This window comes from Seriola dumerili, unplaced genomic scaffold (genome assembly GCF_002260705.1).
Source record: "Seriola dumerili isolate Sdu_G_001 unplaced genomic scaffold, Sdu_1.0 BDQW01000716.1, whole genome shotgun sequence".
Classification (NCBI taxonomy): domain Eukaryota; kingdom Metazoa; phylum Chordata; class Actinopteri; order Carangiformes; family Carangidae; genus Seriola; species Seriola dumerili.
The window spans coordinates 395,905-420,628 of NW_019174971.1; the positions used below are offsets into that span (position 1 = coordinate 395,905).

The 24,724-nt window shown below is 41.3% G+C and overlaps 4 protein-coding genes across 7 annotated transcripts; 2 read left to right on the forward strand and 2 right to left on the reverse strand.

Annotated features, from left to right (window-relative positions):
* Positions 1 to 556: 556 nt before the first annotated feature.
* LOC111236708 (C-X-C chemokine receptor type 1-like) lies at positions 557 to 2,830 on the reverse strand. The gene is made up of 2 exons (XM_022765546.1): positions 2,789 to 2,830; positions 557 to 2,201 (listed from the first exon to the last, which is right to left on the reverse strand). Exon 2 carries the CDS (start codon positions 2,194 to 2,196, stop codon positions 1,123 to 1,125), a length of 1,074 nt encoding a protein of 357 aa, XP_022621267.1. The 5' UTR covers positions 2,197 to 2,201; positions 2,789 to 2,830; the 3' UTR covers positions 557 to 1,122.
* A 4,868-nt stretch (positions 2,831 to 7,698) lies between these two features.
* arpc2 (actin related protein 2/3 complex subunit 2) lies at positions 7,699 to 15,576 on the forward strand. Its single transcript, XM_022765563.1, has 10 exons — positions 7,699 to 7,919; positions 9,045 to 9,079; positions 9,909 to 10,021; positions 11,761 to 11,806; positions 12,113 to 12,299; positions 12,512 to 12,605; positions 12,869 to 12,995; positions 13,134 to 13,234; positions 14,096 to 14,196; positions 15,092 to 15,576. Exons 1-10 carry the CDS (start codon positions 7,846 to 7,848, stop codon positions 15,111 to 15,113), a joined length of 900 nt encoding a protein of 299 aa, XP_022621284.1. The 5' UTR covers positions 7,699 to 7,845; the 3' UTR covers positions 15,114 to 15,576.
* A 1,125-nt stretch (positions 15,577 to 16,701) lies between these two features.
* LOC111236697 (keratin, type I cytoskeletal 18-like) lies at positions 16,702 to 20,773 on the reverse strand. 3 transcript variants are annotated; one of them, XM_022765523.1, is made up of 8 exons: positions 20,323 to 20,773; positions 20,159 to 20,241; positions 19,847 to 20,003; positions 19,576 to 19,737; positions 19,339 to 19,464; positions 18,473 to 18,702; positions 18,046 to 18,080; positions 16,702 to 17,155 (listed from the first exon to the last, which is right to left on the reverse strand). In XM_022765523.1, the coding sequence occupies exons 1-8, from the start codon at positions 20,692 to 20,694 to the stop codon at positions 16,800 to 16,802; spliced, it is 1,521 nt and encodes a 506-aa protein (XP_022621244.1). In that variant the 5' UTR covers positions 20,695 to 20,773; the 3' UTR covers positions 16,702 to 16,799. The 3 variants fall into 3 exon arrangements, with proteins under 3 accessions (XP_022621244.1, XP_022621245.1, XP_022621246.1); XM_022765524.1 differs by having other exon boundaries at positions 17,059 to 17,150; XM_022765525.1 differs by lacking the exon at positions 18,046 to 18,080 and having other exon boundaries at positions 17,059 to 17,155.
* LOC111236700 (keratin, type II cytoskeletal 8-like) lies at positions 20,692 to 24,720 on the forward strand. Of its 2 annotated transcripts, none has more exons than XM_022765528.1 (10): positions 20,692 to 20,779; positions 20,943 to 21,232; positions 22,057 to 22,265; positions 22,371 to 22,431; positions 22,554 to 22,649; positions 22,746 to 22,910; positions 23,084 to 23,209; positions 23,304 to 23,524; positions 23,628 to 23,653; positions 23,901 to 24,720. In XM_022765528.1, exons 2-10 carry the CDS (start codon positions 21,071 to 21,073, stop codon positions 24,086 to 24,088), a joined length of 1,254 nt encoding a protein of 417 aa, XP_022621249.1. In that variant the 5' UTR covers positions 20,692 to 20,779; positions 20,943 to 21,070; the 3' UTR covers positions 24,089 to 24,720. The 2 variants fall into 2 exon arrangements, with proteins under 2 accessions (XP_022621249.1, XP_022621250.1); XM_022765529.1 differs by having other exon boundaries at positions 23,853 to 23,965.
* Positions 24,721 to 24,724: the final 4 nt, after the last annotated feature.

Genomic DNA, 24,724 nt, shown 5'->3' on the forward strand with positions numbered 1-24,724 from the left:
TTTAACCTGACATTTGAAACAAAAATCAACAAATTTTCGGCTTATTTGTTTTTATGAGATCAATATACCGAGATGGCACAATGTAAAGACAACAAACTCCTTACAATTCAGATTTTATTTCACATTTTTGGTTTTAATAAGAGCTTTGTGCCTAAAGCTCTACATCTGCTGGGCAAATACTGCTACAGTGTGTTAGTACAAATATATAAATACAATCTAACTACTACACTAATAATAATAATAATAATAATAATAATAATAATAATAATAATTCAAAAATTCAATGCATTCAAGCATTAATAGTTGTCCTGGGGTTTTTGATTATTCCACGTGATCTTTATCAGCAGATACAGTTCTGCCCAGTTGACATGGTCAAATTTCCAAATCTCAGCATTGTGAGGACTTCTTGTTCATGGTGGCTCCAAAGTTGAGACTGAAAGATAATTGAAAGTTCATTCTTCATTATTTCCATGTGAGAATGATGATCTAATGATAATTGTATTGGTTGGGAGGACCCTGTGAATATGGGTCACACAAGTCTACAGGAATAAATCAGTCATTTCAGGGAAGGTTGCAAAGTTTTTTACTTTTACTGAGAAAAACAGCAATATATACAAACTTTTAAGCTCATACAAATAAATAGAAATACAGTACATAGGAAAGTCTGCTACAGTATGTACATTGCTTAAAAACACAAGAAGCATACAGATCCACAGAAAGGCTGATCTACTCTTGAACAACAAAAATACTTACGGTAATAAGAAATATAAACACGGACTTGATCAAATCAGAGGCTGGAAATACAAGTTTTTAATAATAGATGTGTAGGTGAGAGTGAGCTCACTAGATGGCAGCAGTATACCACATTATCCAAATGTAGATCAGATCAGAGACAGTCGGGTACATGCATACTGAAATATCCTATACAGTGTCATCAAGCAGTTTTCAGATAGAAATTACTTGATCCCTGGCCAAGAGAAAAAAGGGACCTATACTCTAATAACTGATGTTATTTCAAACCTCACCGCTTTTACACTGGCACAAGGGAGAATTTACAGTAGCCTAGGGGGGAACAACAATAAATATAAAGGTATGCTGTACATAAAAAAGTCCACCAAGGTTTCAGAGAACAGCTCCGTTTCCATCTGATGTCTGAGATGTCGACCTGCTGAACCTTGTCCCTGACACCCTCTCCTGCCTGAGCTTCCTCTGAAAAAGCAGCAACATTTTTTTCCTGAATTTCTCTCCCACGAATGCATAGAGGACAGGGTTGATGCAGCTGTGGAGCAGAGCCAGAGAGTTGGTCGCAACCAAAGCCACGTTCACTGACTTCCTCATAGCACAGTTAAATTGCACCATATCGGCCCTCAGGATCGTGTCTACTATCATGGTTATGTGGTACGGCGTCCAGCACAGCACAAATGCAATCACCACGGCTATGATCACTTTCATTGCTCGGTGCTTCTGGAAACCACGAGTTCGCAGCAGCCTTGCGATGGTGATGCTGTAGCAGGTCAGCATAATACACAGAGGGAGCAAAAAACCAAAGAAATGGCGGAAAAAGCGTGTGGCAAGCCTCCATGAAGAGGCACTGCCAAAGTCAAAGCTTTCAGAGCAAACCAACCTCTCTGAGTCTTTGTCAAACTTGTAGGTTTCATTGAAAAGTGCAGGCAGACTGAGGGCCCCACCAAAGGCCCAGATTGCTGCACAAAGGATCCGGCTGCAAGTTTTCTGGTGGTTTCTGATGCTCTCACCGGCGTGCACGATCGCAAGGTAACGATCAATGCTAATACAGGCCAGGAAGATGATGCTGGTGTAGAAGTTTGCTTCGATGATGAGGCTGAGGAACTTGCACAAGAAGTCTCCAAAGATCCATCCTTGGACCAATGCTACAGCCGAGAATGGGAGGGTGAGGGCCATCAGACCATCTGCTATTGTCAGATGAAACAAATACACATCCGACGGAGTCAGGGGCTGTCTGCTGGTGCCGATCACCAACCCCACCAATAGGTTTCCTGGTATTGCCAGGAAAAAGATGGCTATGAGGATGAAACACAGGATCAGAGCTGCTTTAGGCTCCAGCGGTGTTGTCTCACATGGTAATGTCTTTGGATCAATGTCGAATGTTTGATCGATGGAGAAGGTATAATTCAGTTCATCAAAGAGTTCTTCTGTGAAGACATAGCTGAGTGACATGACTCCTGATGGAAAACAGATTGATAGTAGTTCATTATCACAGCAGTACAAAAACAGTGACTCAGCTTCTGTATTGTGTTCCTCCTCTGTTCTTTACGATGTTCCAGACTTTAAGTTGCACAAAGCAAACACAATTTAAAACCCTGTATATTCTCCTTTGTTGTTCAGTGTTGACATTGTAAAAAACAACAGAATGAGCGAGAATAATATCATTATTTCTAATTTAAAAATTAAAAAAACGCTATTTCCTACAATTTGTGAAGTTCCATTGTACAACTTTAAAATGGGCTTTTTCAACAGTGGTCACTGTAACTACAAGTGACAGTTTTGAGACAACGGCTAATCTTAAACTGAACTGACTCAGGATCATCAAATTACACAGAAAGATATGAAAGGTTGCTAACATCAGCTAACCCTGGCTGCAGCAGCAAAATCACTCAAGGTGGATTTATTGTTTATGAATGCAACTTTTTATGTATATGAAGAAGATTGGGTTCTTTCGTTTTTCAAAAGTTACATAGTCTCACTTTAATACTCACAAATTTATCCCTCTAGTTACCACCTGTGGGAATAGACTAGTTCAGATACTCACCTCCTGCAGAGGCTTGGTTACAGCTTTCGAAGATGACAACAGTTTGACATACAAGGTTGTGCCAAAGAACATCCTTTTATATGTGATTTATTATGGGTTTTTTCTTAGCCAATTTCCTGCCTGCTTCCCCAATATGTTACTGCATCGGTGTCGTCAAATGTTTTTGCAGCAACAGAACATCCTCAGACATTTTAACACGTCACAGTATAGGAAAAAAAGTACAGGTGTAAATGATGGAACTAAGGATGGCTGGATTTCATTTAACCAGTTCAACCTCATGGTCCTGGCACTGTACATGCTGGCTCACAGTCACATCCTGTGTCCTGACTTACTGGGACATATTAATAACACCTGTGCTTTTCCTGCTATGACAAGTCAAAGTCACTGCTGTGAAAAACGTCTACTGTTTGACCTTCTGATTGAAAGATTGAAAAAAAGAAAAGATGCCATAAGACAAAAAGGAATATAATTGTGTTCATTTGATTTGTTAAATCACTATATGTAGCCTTACTATAAGGAGATTCAGTTTATTCATCCATAAACATATGGGCATTACAGTGCTCACATCCTAATCAACCAACAATTAAAAGCATGATGAAAACAAAATGAAAATATATTCCTAAATAAAATACACAGCCTTTGAAAAAAAGAGACCTCATCATCAGAATAGTAAAAGAAAATCCTCAATAGCTCGATATTTCACATATAAATTAACTGATACATTCAAGAAAGTCCTGAATGCATGTTTTGGAATAACTAGTTGTAACTCACAAGATAACATGAGGTCTTAGTACTTGTTATCTGACCCTGTATAATGAAGTTATTGGGTAATCCTGGGTGTGTTGTAAAGTGTATTTACAAATCGGCAGGTCAGGATGTCAGCCGTGAGACTTTCTGGAAATGAAATGCTGTAATGTTCTCTCTTGCTGTTGCAAAAGTCAAAGGTAATTCCCCTGATTTGATGCCACACTGTGTCTACTGTTAAACCTCTGAAACAAGCTCATTTTTCCATCTCTTATTACTGAATAAAACTGCTGTCGTTCTAAACCTGCATGAGGAGGAATGAGCCCCCCCCCCCCCCCCCCCCACATCTGTCTACATCCATTTTTTCATATATTTTCTTGCATATTCTGTTTTTATAATTTATTTTGCGAGTATTTATTTCTACAATTAGATGTATCTTTTTATTTTATCCAGCTAAAAGTTGAGATTTCTGTGATTTCGTTGAGCCAAATTTCTGCGTTACATGGTGTGACAAAGACGCAGAGAAAAATGACAAACATACATCTGTAATGACAGGGGACCCAGTTGAGTTCCTCCCCTTCTCCATCCTACCGTAAAGGTTAATGTGTATTCAAACACAAAAGCATCTTCCCTCCCTCCCCTTTGTCTCCATAAATCACTTCATTCACATCTTGATAGGTAAAACACACAATAATCAACATAGTAGCGTGTTGCATCACTGCCGTCGCCCCTAAGACTGTCATATATCGGCAAGTAAATGGAGCCTTAATGACAGTCCTGTGCTGTTGCCAGTCTCCATCAGGAAGCATGACAGCCCCTAACCAGAATGGCCTGTTTTTAGGCTGTTCAACAGTGTGGGTTTATGTGCGTTTGTGCATGTAATGTCACAGTTGGAGATTTTGTATTTCAGTTGAGCGAATGTGTAATTGCCATGGTTAAGTTTATCATGCATGTGAATGAAAAACATCAGTAGGAGGAAAATAAACTGACCTAAACATGAGGAATAAAGCATGAAGCAAAAGTAAATTTCAATTTTGTTTTAGTCTTATATTTGGTTGTTGTCATAGTTTCATCTCTTTTTCTTGTAGTTACAGGGTAAAAATTATTGTTATTGCTTAAATTATACAATTCCTCTGCAAACATATACAGCATACCTGCTAAAATACTAAAGCACTAAAATGACATCTGAAACTCAATAATTCTTTCAAAAAACATTTGGATTAATGAAAAAAAAATGAAATTAAATAGAAGTAAAAAAGAATAAAAAACTAATCCTTGAGTGTTATTGTTATTTGCAACAATGCAAAAAGTCAGATATCGTATAGTTCCTAAGAAAGCATGCAACTGAAGTGGAATCCACTCTGACCACTGGGACGTCGCGTGTTCGCTGTGCCACCTGCTCTAAGCATGAATTTGCCCTAATGAACGTGACAAATTTTGCACTTTATGTCTCTTCAATCAAACAGTGTGAAACTTGGCATAGACCCTATCTTCTCAAGAAACCCAAATACTTTCCCCTTCTCTGGAAATGCTTGATCGGCATCTGTTTCATCTTCTTCCGACGAAGAGAAAATATTGACTGCCATCTTCATTCCTTCCAGGTCAGAGGATGCACATGAACATACTGCATATGACTCCATCGTCTCATCAACACGATTTGTTTCTAACGTAACATTGGAAACTGGAGATGAGTCCTGTTGTAATCCCTTTCACGTGTGGCGGTATCTGTTCTTTTTTTTTACGAGTTTCACTGTTTTACAAGGCACTGACCTTGTGACATTATTTGCTATCACCACCTGAATGTCCTCTCAGCTCCTTTTTCTATTAGTTTCTATATTGACTATATTGGGATAAAACTTCATAATCTGTATGAGTGCTTCCACCACTTCTGATCACAGATTTTGGCTATGATCAGTTTTACCAAGGGCTATGAAATAAAATTGAAATTCCATTCATCTCTGTTGTCTAGTGGGGACAGCTCATCTCACAGATTTATTACTTACAGCCTCAGCAGTGGCATCAGCACAGCTAAAGAACCAAAAGGAGTTGGGGAAAAAAAGCTTTTTTTGTGGGTGGATTTTGTAATTTGGGTGAAGTGACCCTTTTAATTTGTCTTTGGCTCAGTTCAGCAATATCCCTGTATAGTGCTCCTAATTCTAATTATTGTGCAGACATTCTATCTGGATCGGTCATGTTGCTGTTTGAGAAATGAAAACAGCCTCTGAACTCCACAATGTCTCTGTGACAGCACGGTAGATGCAGCCATCTGATCTGAGAACCCCTATTGTTGTCCCTCAGAGTAAAAGAGAAAGAAAACAAGGAGGGAGGAAACAAAGACAAAGTGTTTATTTATCCAAATTACACAAGGGCATGCTGTGAATACAGGCACTCTGATCTTCCTCAAGGCAGTTATTTTTCTGTGGCACTCTGTTCCTTTAGTTGCATATCAGGAATGAAATCTAGCACGGTCGCTAATCTCTTATCAAAATATACTTCACTTCACAAGAAGGAGCACCTGATCGAGTCCAGTTTTACCTGAGCTCGTACAGGACAACAAGACCAAGCCTGAATGGCACAGGTCATGCGTTTGATCTACTACTATCTGTCATGTGTTGCTCCATCAAACTCAAATACATTTTATCAATTATATTTAATCACTTATATTTTTTATTATTCATTTTCATTATCATGAAACTGTTGATGATTTGTATTACAGCCTAAAAACACACCTGAAACAATTCACTGATTATCAAAATAATAGTTGATTAATCTTCTAATGAATTATTATCTCTACTGAAAATGGTGGTTAAAATCACATGTTCAGAACAGTCTTGTTGACTGCTGTGCTGCTATTAAGAATTTGAACACTGCATTAATATATGAGCTGTTATATGTCACCAGTGGTACTGAATGCTGGCTGTGTCCTTCATTAATGTATTATCATTATTATTATTGATATTATTATTACTATTGGTAGTTTATTACATTCTTGAACTTCTTCTTTCACCAAACCACTGAACTGAAAAGCTCAAAATTACTGGATAATGAGCTGTGACACATCAGTAAAACCTGGATTGTGTTAGCAATGTCAGAATCTACTGCTGATAATTATTTTTACATACCTTGTAATTAGACTGACGCCTGTGTTTTCTTTTACTACCACTTATATTGATCATGTGAAAGGCTCATGTATGTCGTGGTTGCTGCCTGTCTGTCTTGTTTGGCAGATGCGAAACACAGCTAGGTATCTGTATTACGACATCTGCTTTAAATAAACCACAAGTTGGCAGTTTATTAGGTACACCTCACTGAAATTTATTCAGTCTAATACAACAGTCTTGTAATAAATTCAACTTTTCTTCAGTTTTTATTAAAATTGTTTTAGAGAGGAGATTAATAGTACTGCATCATACAGAGAGGAGTTTCTCTTATTTAGCCTACCCTCAATGATATAAATGGGGAGGACAAAATAATAAAAACACCTGTTAGTATAACACAATGCATGGCAACAACATTAGAGACTACAACCTACATTATCATCTAGTTGGATCAACACCTTTAAATATGCATAAAACCATCCAAATAAAGTTTTTTTTTTTAAAAATCAAATTTTTTGATTAGTTGTATAATCAATAAAAAAGAATACAGACAAATATCCATCTCAAGTCTGAGATGAAGTTTTAAAATGTGGACCCTGTGAATTTGGGGGGGGTTTAATTAAAAAGAAAAACTAATCAAATTAGTTGCAGATTTTTTACTTTATTTTACTCTATTTGTGTAATTCCCTTGCAATTAATCAAATTCCTAAAACACAACTGAAAAACCATTGGCTTTGGGGGCCCTGCTTTGCTTGCAGTTTGTAGTTTGCTCTGCTTTGGGGCTCATATTATTTATTTTACATACTGTGGGGAAGCTTGTGAAACCCCCACAAACAGCCCCAGGGTCAATAATGGCTTATTTTGTGATATAAATTACAGTATTTGCCTCTGAATAATAGTGGATCATAGGTATGAAGCAGCATAAAATGAAATGGAAATACTCAAATAAAGTAACAGAGCAAACATAGTAGCCTATTCCACCATTACAGAATTGTTATTGCGAATTTATTACAGGCAAGATCGCAGCCGTCCTCGTTTAATCGGGGTCCTGAGTGTAAAATACGCGGAAGCGACAGGCGGAAGGAGCCTCGACGGAAACGGTTTAGTCTGTCAAGGGAGGAAAATTTTGCAGAAATTGACACAAAGAGGTTAATCCCACCTCATAGCTCCATCTGATCATTCCCCCCTTTTCCTCGACACCTGCGGTCCGCTGCGATGATCCTGTTAGAAATCAATAACCGCATTATAGAGGAGACGCTGACGTTGAAGTTCGACGGCGCATCCAACGGGTGAGAAATCATTGTTACACCTGGCTAGCACTGCTAACGCCAGCTAGCTTCCCCTTTAGCGTTTCACATAAGATGACGGCTGTATTAAATGAAGCGGCTGATAAATGCCTACAGCTTTGCATAAGTCAACTAGGTCGTCTTTCATTTTGGGTGTAAAGAGAAAAAAAAAGCAAAATACAGAGTGAGTTGGCTTACCGAGTCGCTGTGATAGGGTTTGCCTGAAGCTGGGGTGTGTCTGCACGGCCGGTGTTGTGCCAAAAAATGTCACCCAAATTAATTCGTATTCCCCCAGTGGAATTAAAATAGCAAAACATTTCAGGTTATTTTGCAACCAATGGCCTGACTAATATTAAATAAAACATTTATATGGTTTTAGGAGATCGCAGATCGCAAATAATCGCTGGCCGAGTAGCAGTTGTAGCTAATGTTTGTAGCTAATTTAATAAATAACGGAGGAATTCATGTCAAAGCACAAATGAATCTTTATTAAAAATATTTTACCTGCATTTAAAATGTATTAAAATAGCTTTCATCCCCAGTGAAACACATGGGAAACACATTTTCTTAAAAGTTTTAGACACAACAATATAATAGAAACTGCTCGTGTCCGACATTAACCACACTCTTTCAACATAAGGATATTTATATCACATTGAACTTGTCGTTTCCCCTCAATAAATCCCATTTATTTGCTTTGCACAAAAGCACTCAGTGGCTAGTTATGAGCTAACCATAGGCCCCCCTCTCTGTCCAGCTTCCGCATTCCGGTATTCAAGCTGAGTCAAGTCTGTGCTCAGCTGAGCTGCAGCTGCTTGGAGCAGGCACACTATGCAGCCTGGACAAGTTGCTGCAGCATCTTTTAAAGTGTTCATTTATCACTGTGCATCCCCCAAATAAAAAAAAAGACCACATTGTCAAGGTGTTTCAGTAAAAGTAAAAAATACCAGTGTTTTTAGACATAAAGATTTATGATGGCAGCTGTTGTAAATCCGCAACTAATGATTATTAATGTTACAGATTATTTTATTGATTAATTGAGTTGTTGGTCTATAAAATGTCAGAAAATAGGGCTTACAAGTTATTCTCTTTATGCCTCATGAATTTCCAAATTTTGTCTCCTTGCAGAACCAAACCAGAGGCCGTCGATGTGACGTTTGCAGGTGAGGTTATATGACATTTTATGCAACAGGTTGCTATATGCTGTGTGTAGCTTCTTTGAAAGTCATTGTTTTGGTCTGACCACACAGTTGCCAAACAGCATGGTTGTGTTATGATGGTGTTATAAATGAGGGCAGCACGGTGTTAGTGCTGTACCTATTGTAGTTTGGATCATTTCTTTAAAATCACTAGTTCACATGTTTAACAGTTGAGTAGTTGTGCATGAAGATTGTGGTGGTGATTGTGTGGTTTCCTGTACGTTTTGTGCAGTAGCTTATTGTATTTTGCATAATGTCCTACAAGTGCTTTGTGTAATATTGTGGAAATGGGCGTATCAACTGTCGTGGTCAGTAACTTTCGATGGGGTTAGCACTGCCTCAGCACCACTTTTGTGACAGGTTACAGCAAATGTTTGGTATTTCTACTGAATCAACAATTAAAACAGACAATCAAAGTTAGAGTTAACACATTTTCTCTGTACTTACTTTGCTGTTACTGGGTGGTGATGCTGATTCTGTGCTGTGCTTGTTGTTGATCCTGCTAGTTATCTTCCTGTGATGCAATTAACCTATTGCACATGTTCAGCCCTGCCAGTAATCGCTGATAATGACACAAAGTGTTAGTTCTCAAATGTGAAATTGACTGAAATAATCTTATGTACCAGCATGAATTGAGGTTATTAATAAAGATGGCACATTTAGTACAAAATGTGTTGGTGCATGAAGTTATTATTATTTAAGTGTACTGTTACATCTTCTGTGTTAAGAAGCTGGAAGTAAAGGGTGAGGAGTTTGTCTGTTATCACTCACCCAATGTTCCTCTCTGCTGCAGATTTCGATGGCGTCTTGTACCACATCTCCAACCCGAATGGGGACAAGACCAAAGTGATGGTCAGCATCTCCCTGAAGTTCTACAAGGAGCTGCAGGAGCATGGAGCTGACGAGGTACAACACACACACACACACACACACACACACACACACACACACACACACACACACACGAAGAGAAAGAGGGAGGAACATAAACATAATTTCTGGAAAATGTTTCTCTGTGCCTGCCTAGACAGAGATGAGGCCTCACCAGCAGCCACTTCTTCACATGTGCACATACTCAAAATTCACATCTAAAATAACCCAGTGTCACTGCAAGTCCTGGAAAAACCTCAAAATGTCTAAAATTATGTTGTCGTTTTTTCAAGAGCTTAAACCAGAGTGTGAAATGGTTTAAAATGCAGATGTGGCTTTCTGACACATTTATTCCTCTGGTGCAAAAAAAAAACAACTACTGATCTTCTGAGGTCAGCAGTTGCTTTCATGGCTACTTTTGATTTCTGCAGTGATATTCTATAGAACTGCAGTTGAGCTGTAGTCACCCGGCAACTGCTGCAAAACCATAGTCATTAATAAGTCAAGGATGCATTTAGGTTGGTTTCTGTCAGATTTTAGTGTCAATGTCATTTGATAAAGCAGGATGAGGTCATGATTGGTATCTACACACACACACACACACACACACACACACACACACACACACACACGCACACACACACACACACACACACACACACACACACACACACACACACCTACCTACCTCTACCATAAGAGCTCTCTTGCCATGTAAGGAAGAAAGCAGTTGCAGAGGCTTCTGGTCGAAACAGGAAGTGAGTTTGTGTGACTCACCCCGGGCCAGGAAGTGCTGACTGCGAGCAGCAGCCACTGTATGAATGTATTGGCTGCCATCCAGCCACTTCCCTCATTGTTCCCTAAAACTCAAGAGCAGAGGGATAGTGAGCAAACCGTCCAACAGTGTCACATTCAGTTACTCGGCCTGTGAAAAGTCGAAGTTGGAAAGCGCTGCAGTGTTTATAGTGTGTGTAAAGGGTTTGTTTATCCTCACACATTATCTGAAATCCTGCTCAGATTAAAAGTAGGAAGAATATAGTACACTACACTTTCCTTCAATGACTTTTGCTTGTACATTATCACAATTCCCGAGCTTCATTTGCATATTCCTTCTAAGTCGACCTCAGTTCATTCCACAATGACAGGTATCCATTATAGAGGGGCCCCTGTGTAGGGAATGTAACCCCTTCAATTACCACAAGACGACACACCTCCCTCCGGCTACATCTCGTCTTTTGTTGTACAGCAAATTTGTTTAGTTTTCTCTCTCTCTCTCTCTCTCTCTCTCTCTCTCTCTCTCTCTCTCTCTCTTTCTCTCTTTCTCTCTGTCTATCGCTGCTTTTGATGCTGTTGACATTTGTGTACCTTTCTTCTCTTCTCTTAAACCACCTGCCAAGTCTCAGGGGATTCTGACAGGCTCAGAAAATCACTCAGGTGTTTTGAGAATCAAAGGGTGGCTTTGGAAGTACCCGTTCTACATTTTTTAAATTTTTTTAAATTGTCAGTCTCCTAAACTCCCGGGGCCCTTACTCTAGTCTGCATTAAGGCCTTTTTAAAAGCTTGTTCTTGCATAATGTACATGAATCTAAGCCATTATCCAAACCTTTAAAAAGCTTTTTATCGTCCTGTATTAATTACTTTGATCTAAGATTTTGCTCTTGAGCTTTTTCATTCTTCTTTCTGCTTTATTTTTACGGTTCGTCTGAGAAGTGCTTCATGTGAAAACTGCATTTAGAGGAGTGCAATATGAATAAAGATCATATTTTTAATTTCAGCTGCTCAAGAGGGTCTATGGGAATTTCCTGGTCTCAACAGAGTCTGGTAAGTTTGGTCTCCTTTTCAGAAATCACTGACAGCCACTGAATTCTGGTTTGAGACTATTAGACACATGGGCTCAGTTTTAAGATTTTAACACTCTAATACAGTATGTAAAAGCCTCAGACAAAAGTGTGTCTGTCTGCCATGTTGCAGTTTTAAATGTCAACTTTGTTCCTCATTTTTAGGACATTTATCTCCAGCGTTTATTAGCTTGTGGCAGCTCACATGTTCCTTTTAATAGAAAAGTGTGAAATTGAATGTGGTGACTGACTTAAATCTGGAACCTTCACCGCTCCGTCTTCCTCCCAGGCTACAACGTGTCCCTCCTCTACGACCTGGACGCACTACCAGCCAACAAAGATGAGGTTGTCCACCAGGCGGGGATGCTCAAGAGGAACTGCTTCGCCTCGGTGTTTGAAAAGTACTTCAAGTTCCAGGAAGAGGGCAAAGAGGGCGAGCAGAGGGCCGTGGTCCACTACAGAGACGACGAGTCCATGTACGTGTGGGGGAGAGCTTGAAAGCTTTCAGTTTGTGTGTTGTTAAGCTGAGACACATTTGCTGTAGTACGTCTTCAAGTATGGGAAATATTGTGTAGCATTCACTGGACTCAACTCTGAAAGTCAAAGAAATGTTACCCGTTTTATGGTAATCCTCGTTTCTCTGGGGGCGTTAAACCTCTGACACATCTGACATGTTGCATCCTCTCAGGTATGTGGAGGCCAAGAAGGACAGAGTGACGGTTGTGTTCAGCACAGTGTTCAAAGACGACGACGACGTCATCATCGGCAAAGTCTTCATGCAGGTTTGTGAGGCCAGATGAACGTAGAAGTTATCCATTGTGTACATGCTACATACATACTGGCTGAGTGCGGAAAAAAGCTTTCATATCAGCCTTTTAGTTGTAATTCTGACTCTCAGACACAGGGATTTCTGACAGCAACAATACTATAATATCCAGTTTTATAAAAATGTGTCATAAACTAATGCCAAAATAGCTGCAAAGCTGTTACATAAGCATAAAATCAAATATAACTGGTACTGTACACGGACATCTTCTGTGTGTAGGAGTTCAAAGAGGGTCGGCGAGCCAGCCACACGGCCCCCCAGGTGCTGTTCAGCCACAGGGAGCCGCCGCTGGAGCTGAAGGACACAGACGCCGCCGTCGGGGACAACATCGGATACATCACCTTCGGTCAGCATCCACCGAGATAAAACGCATCCGAATCTCCTTCACCTGTCGCACAACTGTACTGATTACATGATTAATGTAGTCATTTTATATTCACATTTATGCTTTTCATTTTTATTTATTTATATTTTTTCCCCCTAGTCCTGTTCCCACGTCACACCAATGCCAATGCCAGAGACAACACCATCAACCTCATCCACACCTTCAGGGACTACCTGCACTACCACATAAAGTGCTCCAAGGTCGGTTCAATGAACTCACTCATGAAGATGTCTGCCTAGCAACTGCACAGCAGAAACAAAACCATTGATTTTTTTCATATTTAAATCATGCCTTTTAGATATTGTTTGTTTTTCTTGACTCCACTCGCATGTTTTAAGCACAAGTTCATGAGGAATGCTTGTTTTTGGAATATTTATAGCATTTTTAAGCTTTACTCTGAGCTCTTTGGCCTCATGAGACGTTTTGGGCCCAGTATCAGTTTCCCTAAAGGTCAGCCACATCTAAGTCAATATGAAGGAGGCACCGGATGAACAGGCTACAGGCAGAAAGTCTGCCTTAATCACAGGCTACAGCAAGTCATTCAGTCCTCCCCTGTAATAGTAGTAGCAGTAGTAGTAAAGCAGCTTCTCCACAATAGAAAGTCCAGTGACAGGTGAGATCAAAGGAAGGCCCCACTTGAGGATGACTTGCTCTACCACCCTCAGTGATCATACAGGTTTCTGCTGCAGCGTGTGGGTGTTTGTGTTGACAGGTTAAATTAAATTTTTGGATGACTTCCATTTCAGAGGTGTGTGTTGTTTTGTAAGCATCTGGTTCTCCGGCTACAGACACTGTCCTGGATGTTTTCACCCCAGACTGGAGGGAGTCAGTGTCGGTGATATAAGAGCTGGATTTATGGTCAGGTGTGGTTGGGTTAAGCTTGAGAAACAAGTGAAAAATAAGTGATCACTATGTGACCCATGTCTCTGCCGCACACTGTGTATCATTATCATATCTCTTTTAACATTCAGCCCAAGATTAGATGACGAGTTATGATGTGTTTTTGCGCTTGAATACCCGATGAGAAATCTCCATCATCCACGTCTGCGTGTCTTCTGCAGGCCTACATTCACACACGCATGAGGGCCAAGACATCAGACTTCCTCAAGGTGCTGAACCGCGCTCGGCCCGACGCCGAGAAGAAGGAGATGAAGACCATCTCGTAAGTAGCCTCCGCTCCCCTCCTCTTGTTTCGATCCCGCTGCACAGCTTCGTAGTTACTGTCTGAAGTAAGAAGAGCAAGATAAGGATCAGTGTTTTGGGCTAAGAAACAATGATCAAAGAAGTTTTTGAGTTTCGTGAAATCTGATCACTGCTGCAGGGTCTTTATTTAAGATGACTCATGAATGGTTTTTGCAGTTCAAAGCAGAATACAGCCAGATTTAGCCTTGAGATACATTATCTGTGCAGTGTTTTTCTTCCGCCTTTTATGGAGTCCTTCTACGAGTCTCTGTGTGTTTTTGAGGTGTGTGGCAGTGAGTCAGGAGATTTAACAGCTCTCCACTCAGCTAAAACCTCCCAACAGCCACAAATACACTGTTAGCCTTGTAGCTCCCCTGAAATAATTCATAAATTTATACTGTCGTAGCATAGAGAGTGTCTTTGTTCTGTGGTTAATGTGTTACTGGAATAAGCAGGTAACCCCCCCATAGCTGCCAGCTTTGTGAGTTTCAAATACATATAAACATGTCATGACTCATAGGTTTGGCAATAAGGTAGAAAAACAAACACAAGAATCACAAACTAGAGACCTAAGAGATTCTCAGGGACATGGCAGAGAAATGCATACCACAAATATCTCACATTTATCAGTACCAAGTTTAACCACCAAGTATTTTCCAGTAGCTTCCATTGTGCTGGTAACTGGCGTGTTCCAAAACGACAGGCACAAGGCTGAAGATTGAGCCCATGTCTGTGTGGTAAATATGAAGCTACAGCCGGCAGCCAGTTAGCTTAGCATAAAGGATCTAGTTAAAGCGGCTAACAAACCTGGATGTTGCTGTTGTGATGTCCTGTGTTTACCATCTAAATCTTGGATTTTTTTTTTGTTCCTCCAGTGGAAAGACCTTCTCCCGCTGAGGCGGACCCCCATCAGAGAAATCCAAACCCCTGTGGACACGCCCAAACGCGCCACACTGAGACTTAACGCCACATCAGACAGGACTCCAGGATGCCTCCAAATGCCCCCGCCCAGCCCCAAAAATGTGTCCAGTCTTTTTTTTTTTCTTCTTTTTTTTTTTGTTTGTTTAATGAATAATAACGTTGGCTCTACTTAGGGAAAGCCAAGGCTCAAGATAAATGGAAAAAAGGGCATTCCTTGCTTTGCATAGTTAAAGAGAATTATTAGTCCTATATAAATATATATATGAAAAAATTTTTGATACGATATCTTTTACTCCATTTGGTACTCTTGCTTGCCCCTCAACCCTCACCATGCAATATACATGTACTGGATGATTTCAATCCCCCCCTTCCTCCCTCTCTGTGCTTTCATGTCGTCTGTACCATTGTCATTTGAAAAAATAAAAGAAATCACTTACAAAAAAAAGCATCTTTCTGGCAGTGATGTGACTGTGTTACTCCTCTGCTGTCACTTATGTTATTTTTCTTTTTTTTTCTTTAGATTTTTATCAATCCACACTGATCATTATTCTACTTATTGATCAGAAATGAGGGCAATTTCTGAGAAGAGATCATATAAAATCTTGAAAAGCTCACCTTTGATATCAAGGTGTTTCTAAACTGGTTTTAACGATCTGAAAATACATTTCATTATGAAATATATGTAAGCTTTCTAGTGTAGATGTCCAGAACTTTGGCTTTTATTTATCTCACTTCAGTTTAAGGATTACGTGATTTTGTACTGGTTGAGACATGTCTACCATCCACGAGCTCATAGTATCATTTTAAAGCAATTAACAAACTTACTGAAATCATGTGGATGTTATTTAACACTATTAGCAAAAACTGGACATTGATCCTGTGTTATTTGTTTCATATGTTTTAGGCTTTTTCTCTCCTTTACAGTAGGTTTGATCAAGTTTGCATTCATACTGCTACACAACAGAATCTGAAAGTTTCAACTATTGATTGATTACTTTTATCCGTCTATTTTGACTTATCTGCTCATTTCCTATCTAACTCATGCACTCTGACAGGGTGATGGAAGGCATGTTGTGTGCAATAAACATTGGAGCTACAACAACTTATTGATTAATTGATTAGTCGACCACGAGCAGCATTTTTCAAGCAAAAATACCAAACATCTGATGGTTTTTCTTATAATAAATTGAATACATTTGGGTTTTGAACTACTGGTTGGACTAAACAAGATGTGATGATGTCACATTGTGCTGTAAGATAGTATGATGGGCATTTTTCAGAATTTTCTGATATTTTATAAGCCAAAAAGAGCAAGAGAAGATAATTGTCAGATTAATTGATATTAAGCCTCACAACAATCTGTTGGAGAGGAGCCCTATGTATTTCCTTGCCAAACACAACTATGTTTATGTGTGTATTTTATTTTACCACGTCGTAATCCCTGCTTTTTCAAAGGAGATACCTCACTTTGGTGAATGAGTGTTGGAAAAGTCAAAGAACAACAAACACTGCTGGGTAATTTTCAAAAATCAAATGTATTTATTTACTGACATCTGAGAAAAGACACTTGAGCAACCTCATGGAAGCATTTCAGGTTCGGCAGCAACAGCAGGATAAAGTTTAAGGTGATAGGAAACAGGGCAGAAAAAAGCTTTTTAAAGATCAAGCTTGGGCAACTTCATCCTCATTCTTGGGCTTTTTGCCTTCTTTCTCAGAGTCAGAGGAGGAGGAGGAGGAGGAGGAAGAGGAAGAGGAGGAGGAGGAGGAGGAAGAGGAGGAAGAGGATGAACCCTTCTTAGTTTTAGCCTTGGATTTTTTTTTCTTTTCAGTGGTGCCATTGTTCAGCGCAATTGGAGCTGCTGCTTTATTGGCAGCAACCGCCTCGGCCTTGATGAGGTCTCCTTCCACCACTTCAGGGGGGTTGGATTTGTTGGGGGGGGCACTTTCTTGCTTCACAAGGGCTTCTCCTTTCACTTCCTGCTGCTGCTCAGGCGCCTCGTTGTTAGGCTTTTGCTGTTCTGGAAACAAGAAGACGAATCAGATTTTACAGGTTTCAAGCATAACACTGTTTTCATCCTTCAGCTTTCCTGCTTCTTCTTCCAGAGAGTCAATGAGTGGAAACACAAGACAAAGAAATGATATTTTCATTCTTGGGATTGGTTTTTCTTGTCAAAATCATTACATTTCTGAATACCATGTGGTGTTAAAATTGTGGTGTGTTTGCATGCAGTTACAGGGTGCAAAGTGACAACAACACTTTAGTGCAGTTTAGTGATGTGTAAGGAAATAGTTCAACATTCTGGGCAATATGCCTATTCGCTTTCCTGCCGAGAGCTAGATGAGAAGATTAACACCACTCACACGTTCGACAAACAGGGCCTTTATTCTAAGATATGCTAACTGGCTGCTTCGCTGCCCGTGCTTCACATTTACCGTACAGACAAGAGTGTGGTGTCGATCTTCTCTTCTCACTCCCGGCAAGAAAGCCAACACACATATTTTTTGCGAAACTACTCCTTCAATCAAAAGTGATGTGAGGGTTAGAGTTCAAGCTCAACTCTGCATGCGACGCTATAATCCCTGCTGTTGATTTAGAAAGAATGAAAGGTGTAAGCCACATGATTATTGCATCCACATTAAACCATTATTTGATCCTCAACTGTATCGCCTGCACCTTTTCTAGCTCTTTCCAATCTACAGGGAAGACGAGGGTCAAATTCTGATGATTATCTTTTTTTTGTTCTTTCCTGTTGGAAAGGCCCCAGTTAGATTGCAAAACCAGACTGAAGGCATCTCAGTCAGTATTGACTCCAGTCTGTCTTGGCGATAGAGGCAAGCTTATCAATCAGGTCACTGTGATGTCATTTTGAAGTCATGTGTTTTTATTCCAGCCAGGTCCATAACTCACCGCTGCGCAGTGCATCCTCTAAAGAAAACTCCGTGCTGTCAGGGAAGAAGAAGATAAGTATGCTAACGTACCAAGTGGGAAACATGTTCACTATGTTAGTTTTTTTTGTGTGTGTGAATTACAGGTGTGTTTATGCTATCCTTTTAAATCTTTAGAAGAACTTATAGTTGGATATTTTCAGATAGATGGGAAGATGCGAGAGCTAACAGCTGTTTGGCAGAAAAGGTGGAAGCCAGAATATCAAACTTTAAAGCCACATTAGGCAAAAATTTATGGAGTGAGAGACGAGCATCCCATCCTTTCTAAATGAGAGAAAATGCTAGCTATAAGATGGACATGTTTTCTAGCCAAAGATTCAAGGGAGGAAATATAATAATATTGGGAAGAAAACACACAACCATCACGGAGTCTTTCTGACCATCCTCACCTTTCAGTATCAGCCGTCATCCCATTGATCAGCTGCTGGTAGCCGTTGATTTCCGACTCCAGCTTCATCTTGACACACAGCAGGTTCTTGTTGGTTTCCACCTGGTTCTCCACCTGTGCCCTCACCTTCTCCAGCTCCGACGCCAAGTCCATGATCACCTTGTTGAGAGGGGCCAGTTGTTGACCGTACTCAACTTCGGTGTTCCTCAGGGTTTCCTCCAGATTTCGGATCTGAAAAGAAGACATGAGGTGAGTCTAGGCGTCCCATAATTGGATATTGGACCTCGGGGGGGGGGGGGGGGGGGGGGGGGGGGGGGGGGCCTCAGAAGAAGACATAGATAAATCAATACGTCTTCTCAGGAGCCGTGACCTTCATATTCATAGTTTGTTTTTGTTTCGCAGGTGCAAGTCCAGGTGCCTTGTCAAACTGCAGTGAGATGGGTCAAGAATTTACCTGGTTTTAAGTTGCAGGGTTACAGTATAATAACAGGGTAGTCAGGAATGCTTGTGAAAAGGACAGGTCAGAAAACACGCCTGCGGGAGGGTTTAGCATTCCTGACGCTTTAGGCTTCAGCTTAAGATCTGATTTGGGTCTCCTGTGTATCAGATGTCACTGAGTTATGCAAAAACTGAAGGGTAATTATGTGAAAACAAAAATTGGGGGCCAGTGTGTCAAAACAAGACATTTCCAAACTTGTCTAGAGAAATGAGCTCCCTATTCAAATCTACAGTAAAAACCTGGCCCCTCTCTGTGCGTGTGTGTGGTAGGTTGTGCTTTCAGGTCATTTCACATTGTTGTATCTTCCTTGCATCTTATGGCAGAGTGACAAAGTGACATGCCGTTTGTGCGTGTGTGTGTTTGGTTACCGTGCTCTGCGAACTCTGGATCTTAATTTCCAGAATTTGTTTCTGTTTGAGCAGATCCTTGAGCTCCGTCTTTCCGGAGTGCAAGACCTCGACGTTCTGGGCCTCCACCACCTTTATGTTCTCAAACTGGAGAGGGGAAAACCAAGGGGGAAAACGGTGAGATAAACAGAGGAGAGGGAGGGAGATGGGAAGGAGAGAGAAGGAGAATTTCACAAAGGAGTCCTGCAGGTAATATACCTTGCTCTGGTACCACTCGTCAGTCTCCTTCAGGTTCTTCTTGGCCAGTTCATCGTACTGGTTGCGGATCTTGTTGAGAATCTCGGCCAGGTTGGAGTTCTTGGAATCAACCTCCACCTTCACCTCGGACTCCTTGATCTTCTCACGCAGGACATCCACCTCCTACAAGAGTCACAGTCACAACGTTGCCCTAAAAATGTCACACAATGCAATTTGGGAGATCTTAAAGTGTGCGTTTCTAGGGATTTGTGCGTTTGGTTTCCAGCCTCACATTCTTGTGTTCCTTCTTGATGCGAGCAAGCTCGTCCTTCACCAAATCAGTCTCTTTCTTAGACTGCTCGCAGTTCAGCTTGGTGTCCTCGATGGTCTTCTTCAGAACCTCCAGGTCTTTTTCCAGTTCCTTACGGGCCTTTGTCTCATCGTCCAGCCTGTGAAGAGGCGGGAGGAATCCCAACAATGATCCACACAAACACCACTCAACTTCCTTTTCATCTAAATTGTCCGAATTATTATGTTTTATTTCCTGAGCATCCTTTTTCAAAATAATGTTGTTGTTTTTTTGTCTAGACTGCATGAAACTCACTTGTTCTTGAAGTCATCATTGGCCAGTTTGGTGTTGTCAATCTGGAGTAGCAGCTTGGCATTGTCCATGGTGATGTCTTTGATCTAAAGTGGAAAAAATGTTATTTAATTTCATATTTTTCCTCCTATAATTAAATAAATAAATACATAAATCCGATGACAAACCTTGTTCGTGAGGTCTTCCAGGGGTTTCCCAGTCTCATCCCAATCCCGCCCCTCAGGCGCCTTCCTCTTGGCCACAATCTCACCAATCTGTTTCTCCAGATTGTCGTTTTCCTCCTTCAGCTGCTTCACCCTGTTCAGGTAGCCGGACAGACGGTCGTTCAGACCCCGCAGTGTGTGCTTGTCATCAGCGGGGAGCGGAGCAGGAGCGGGGGCAGCGGCAGCGGCAGGTTTTGCTGGAGGAGGAGCGGGCGAGGAGTCTTTGTCCGTCTCGTTGCGCATCACGTTACGCAGCCCCTCCAGGCTGGCCACGGACGCCCTGGAGCCCCTTCCTCCGGCTCCACCAAACATGCTGGCAGCGGTGTTTGAAGGCATGATTACAGCTGGATGAGAGAGAGCTGACAAGTGCACACAGAGTGATTCAGCTTGGAGAGTCGCCTGATGGATGTAAAGGACACAGGTGAGTCTTATACCTGTTTTTTACGCACAAATCCGCCCCTCAGATGCCATTGGCTCCTGGTGCCCGACACCACCCCTGGACAAACTGGTCCAGAGTCGAAATTCAAGTATTTTTTCATTTTTCTCACTGTAATATTGCACTTGTCCTCTTTTGATTGGAGCAGACAGAGAAGTGGAGAGGTGATGGGTGGTCCTTGTCTACCTTAAAAGCAGGTGATCTGGAGGGCTCTAGGTGCCATCACCGCTCACCTGTCCAGCTTCTAGACCTCTTGTCGCTGTTACAAGCTTCAATATGTCTAAACCAAGAGATTACAGCAGCCAGTCCTACTCCCCCAGCGGCACAGGACCCGCCAAAAGTCTGCCGACCAACAACAAAATCGACTCTGCGGGCAAATCCAGGGAGAAGGACGACATGGTTGGACTCAATGACAAGTTCGTCCAGTTGATTGACAAGGTTTGTAAATGACATTATTATTTTTTCTGTGTTTTCTGTGTGTTTGATCAAATCAGTTGATACACTTTCTTTACGCAGAACAAAGCCACGTGTTTTACATTGAACCAGGATTAAAGACTGCAGATAAAATTATTCAGTTAAAAATAATACAAAAAATAAAAAATCCAACAATAATATAAGATAAAATGAAAAAAAAAATAGATTTAAAAAAAGGTGAAGAAAATGTAAAAAAAAAAAAAAAGTATTATAATTTGCCTCATTTGAACCAGTGCAAAATTTTCTAATCAGTTCTGAGAGCTATTTTTTAATTGTCAATATTCAATATTCAGTTTAAGTTCAAAGTAAAAGCAAAGTAAAAGGGGTCAAACCTGTTTCCGCTCCTGGAGCCTATTTGCTGCATTAATTCTGTGACCTGAGGCCATGAATTGTGTTACTGAAAGCTTCACCTCATGTAAACAATGCTGGAAATGCATGTAGGACGCCCTCTTGTGGACAATTAGAAAACTTTAAGGGTCATCACTCACTCACCATAACCAGAGAAATGGTTTGAGGGACATTGATGCTTTTTAACTGAATGAAACAGACACATATATATTTGATGTATATGGAAAACAACAACAAACATGATAATAGGCTACACATACATACTTTGAGTGTGCAAAAACATCCTCACCTGTCATTATCAGCATGGACCACATAATAATAGCATGTGAAACTTGGCATCCAGCTGCAGCAGATATGACATTCCTCAGATTTACTGCTGCTTTGTTCGCCTTTTTTCCCCCCTCCTACACACTCCCCGCCTTCGTCCGTCTCTGTCTCAGGTGAAACACCTGGAGGACGAGAACAAAAAGCTCGACACCAAGCTGAAGATCCTCAAGGAGCAGGAGGACTACGAGGGGAACGTCGACGACATCGTGAAGCAGCTGAAGAACGAGCTGGAGCAGCGGATCGAGGGCCTGCTCCGTGACCAAGACAAGCTGCAGGCCGAGCTGCTCAAGGACCAAGAGGAGGTGGAGGACACTAAGAGGAGGTGAGCAGGTCACGCTTTAGAAACACTAAACCTCCATCAAGTTTGAATGTCTTTAAATGAATTCTGATTAAGCTGACAAATGCGATTATATTCAATTGGTCTCAGGTATGAGAAGGAGTTACAAAAGAAAGCTGACCTGGAGAATGATTTTGTCGTCACCAAAAAGGTATTGTGAGCTACTTATACTCTATTTCTAATTTCCGGTCACAGAAATGTATAGTTTTGCTGTGTTTTATAGAAACTGATGAGTGAAGCTCTATCTGTACTTTTAATGTGTGTGTGTTACAGGATGTGGATGAAGGCCACTTGAAGGCGGTGAATCTGGCTCTGGAGCTGGAGGACCTGATGGGAAAGCTGGATTTCCTCAGGGTTGGCTATGATGAGGTAATGACAGATTTTTTTTTTTCTTATTAACTGACGTTATAACAATAGCAGATAATACATACAGCAGTGTCTTGTCCTCATGTCTGCCCCCTGCAGGAGATCAGGGAGCTGGAGTCTCAAATCCAGAACAAGACGGTGATCATACCTGACAACAGCAAACGGACTCTGGACATGGACGAGATCATCCAGAATGTCAAGAATCAGTACGCCAACGTGGCTGCCCGCAGCAGGGAGGAGGCCGAGCAGTGGAACCAGAGAAAGGTGAGGAGGATTACACTGAAACAAGTGACGCATTTTATATTCGTGACAGATTTGAGATGAACACAGTTTGATATTTCCATTGAAATTTATTCCACATCTTAACACTCTTAGATAGATCTTTATGTGAGGCCAGATACTGTTCTCATTATTCACATTTCCCCCCCTCCGCCTAGATGGATGCCATGGTCTTAAATGCAGGACAACGTGAGCAGGAAGTGCGTGATTTAAAGAGGGACATCTCAGACATGTTGCGCCTCATCCAGAGGCTCAATGGCGACCTGGAGGCTCTCCTAAGGAAGGTTGGGAATCACACAGACACACGCTCATGGATAGATTTGCAGCCCCCTCCAGTCCAAGTGGCCTCTGATCTTCTCTCCTTCCTCTCCTCTGCAGGAAGAGTCCCTGAAGAAGGAAATCGGCGATGTCAGGACAGAAGGCGACGACAAGTTGGAGCAGGCCCGGGAGGACATCGCCAAGCTGGAGGAGGCCTTGAGGCGGGCCAAGCAGGACTTGGCCGGACAGATCCGCGAGCACCAAGAGCTGATGAACCTGAAGCTGGCCTTGGACATCGAGATCGCCACCTACCGCAAGCTGCTGGAGGGCGAGGAGGAGAGGTATGTGAGCAGAGGGGATGAGCGCATTGTTTTCCTAAGCTTCTATTCGTATTCACACCATTAATGCTCGCGCTAACAACTGTCTCTCTCCATCTCTGTGAAGGATGAACGACCTCATGCGCCACGGAGGTGAGAACAATTCTGTTGCTTCTTTTCTGAAATCAGTGCAGCCATAAAAATTCTTGACATGGCATTCCAAAAATTATTAATCATTTAAAGCACACAGTAGCAGAAATAAAACAACACAAGAACCTGCATGCATCTCATACATTCTCGTGGCTGATTCATGTTTTGCTTCCCACTAAAATCAAACCTCTCTTTTGCTCAGATTTCTAAAAAACAAACCAACCAATCCAAAGTCCTTACTTGCACGCAGACGTTCGCCTGCCATCCAAACAGCATCTGCCAGAGACGCCACCAGCTCCAGAACCCGCCGTCGTCACGGCAACCACCCACAACCCGGCGGACACCGTTATCCCGGCGGCCTCCAAGAAACGCCTGCTGATCCGGGTGGAAGTGGAGGCAGGCAGAGTCGTGTCCGAAAGCTCCCAATACACTGACTGAGAGTGTGCATCACTCCTCTGTCTGCAGCATTACACTACATATAAATATATATCCTCAAAATGTGAATTCAAACACTTCAAATTAAGTTAAATTAAGTTACTTTTAATGCAGTAATGAAACTTTTGTTTGTGTGCTTTCTGGTAGAGCAACAATAGCTTCTTGGCAGGTTGAACGTTTTTCTGAAGAATTTGTGCATGGAGGTTGGAGATGTTTTGTTTATGTGGAGCAGTGTTTCTTAAAGGGTTTTCTTATCTTGTGGTGTTCCTGGCAGCATCAGTGTGTTTTTCAGCTGTCGCCGCAGCTATTTCTCTCCTGCCTTTGTGAGTAAGATTTTGTCTTTGCGAACGTTGTAAAGGTTTCTTAATGAATGTTCTGTTGCACCATATCTTGGTCATATCAGGAAGGAAATGCACAAAGACGATGTTTGATCTGAGGTAGAAGCTGCATACCTTAAATGGCTTTGCATGGTTTTTGTTGTCTGTGCTTCCCTGGTGTTATACTGTTTGTCCTTCATGAGGTTCATGTGAACATCACATGTGTCAAAGTAATCATGAGGATACCAGAAGATGGTACAAAGTGTGTGTGTGTGAAGTATTTGCAGTGGAAAACAATTAATAAATAAAACAACACAACATG

Bases quoted from the DNA above. Each gene is read 5' to 3' on its own strand.
- LOC111236708 (XM_022765546.1), bottom strand. From the start codon at position 2,196: ATGTCACTCAGCTATGTCTTCACAGAAGAACTCTTTGATGAACTGAAT.
- arpc2 (XM_022765563.1), top strand. From the start codon at position 7,846: ATGATCCTGTTAGAAATCAATAACCGCATTATAGAGGAGACGCTGACG. The intron at 9,080-9,908 runs GTGAGGTTATAT...TCTCTGCTGCAG, and splicing joins CGTCGATGTGACGTTTGCAG to ATTTCGATGGCGTCTTGTAC. The intron at 12,606-12,868 runs GTTTGTGAGGCC...TTCTGTGTGTAG, and splicing joins TCGGCAAAGTCTTCATGCAG to GAGTTCAAAGAGGGTCGGCG.
- LOC111236697 (XM_022765523.1), bottom strand. From the start codon at position 20,694: ATGCCTTCAAACACCGCTGCCAGCATGTTTGGTGGAGCCGGAGGAAGG. The intron at 19,465-19,575 runs GTATATTACCTG...TCCCCTCTCCAG, and splicing joins ACGAGTGGTACCAGAGCAAG to TTTGAGAACATAAAGGTGGT. The intron at 17,156-18,045 runs GTGAGTTATGGA...TCTTGTTTCCAG, and splicing joins AGAGGATGCACTGCGCAGCG to AACAGCAAAAGCCTAACAAC.
- LOC111236700 (XM_022765528.1), top strand. From the start codon at position 21,071: ATGTCTAAACCAAGAGATTACAGCAGCCAGTCCTACTCCCCCAGCGGC. The intron at 22,650-22,745 runs GTAATGACAGAT...TGCCCCCTGCAG, and splicing joins TCAGGGTTGGCTATGATGAG to GAGATCAGGGAGCTGGAGTC. The intron at 23,525-23,627 runs GTATGTGAGCAG...ATCTCTGTGAAG, and splicing joins CTGGAGGGCGAGGAGGAGAG to GATGAACGACCTCATGCGCC.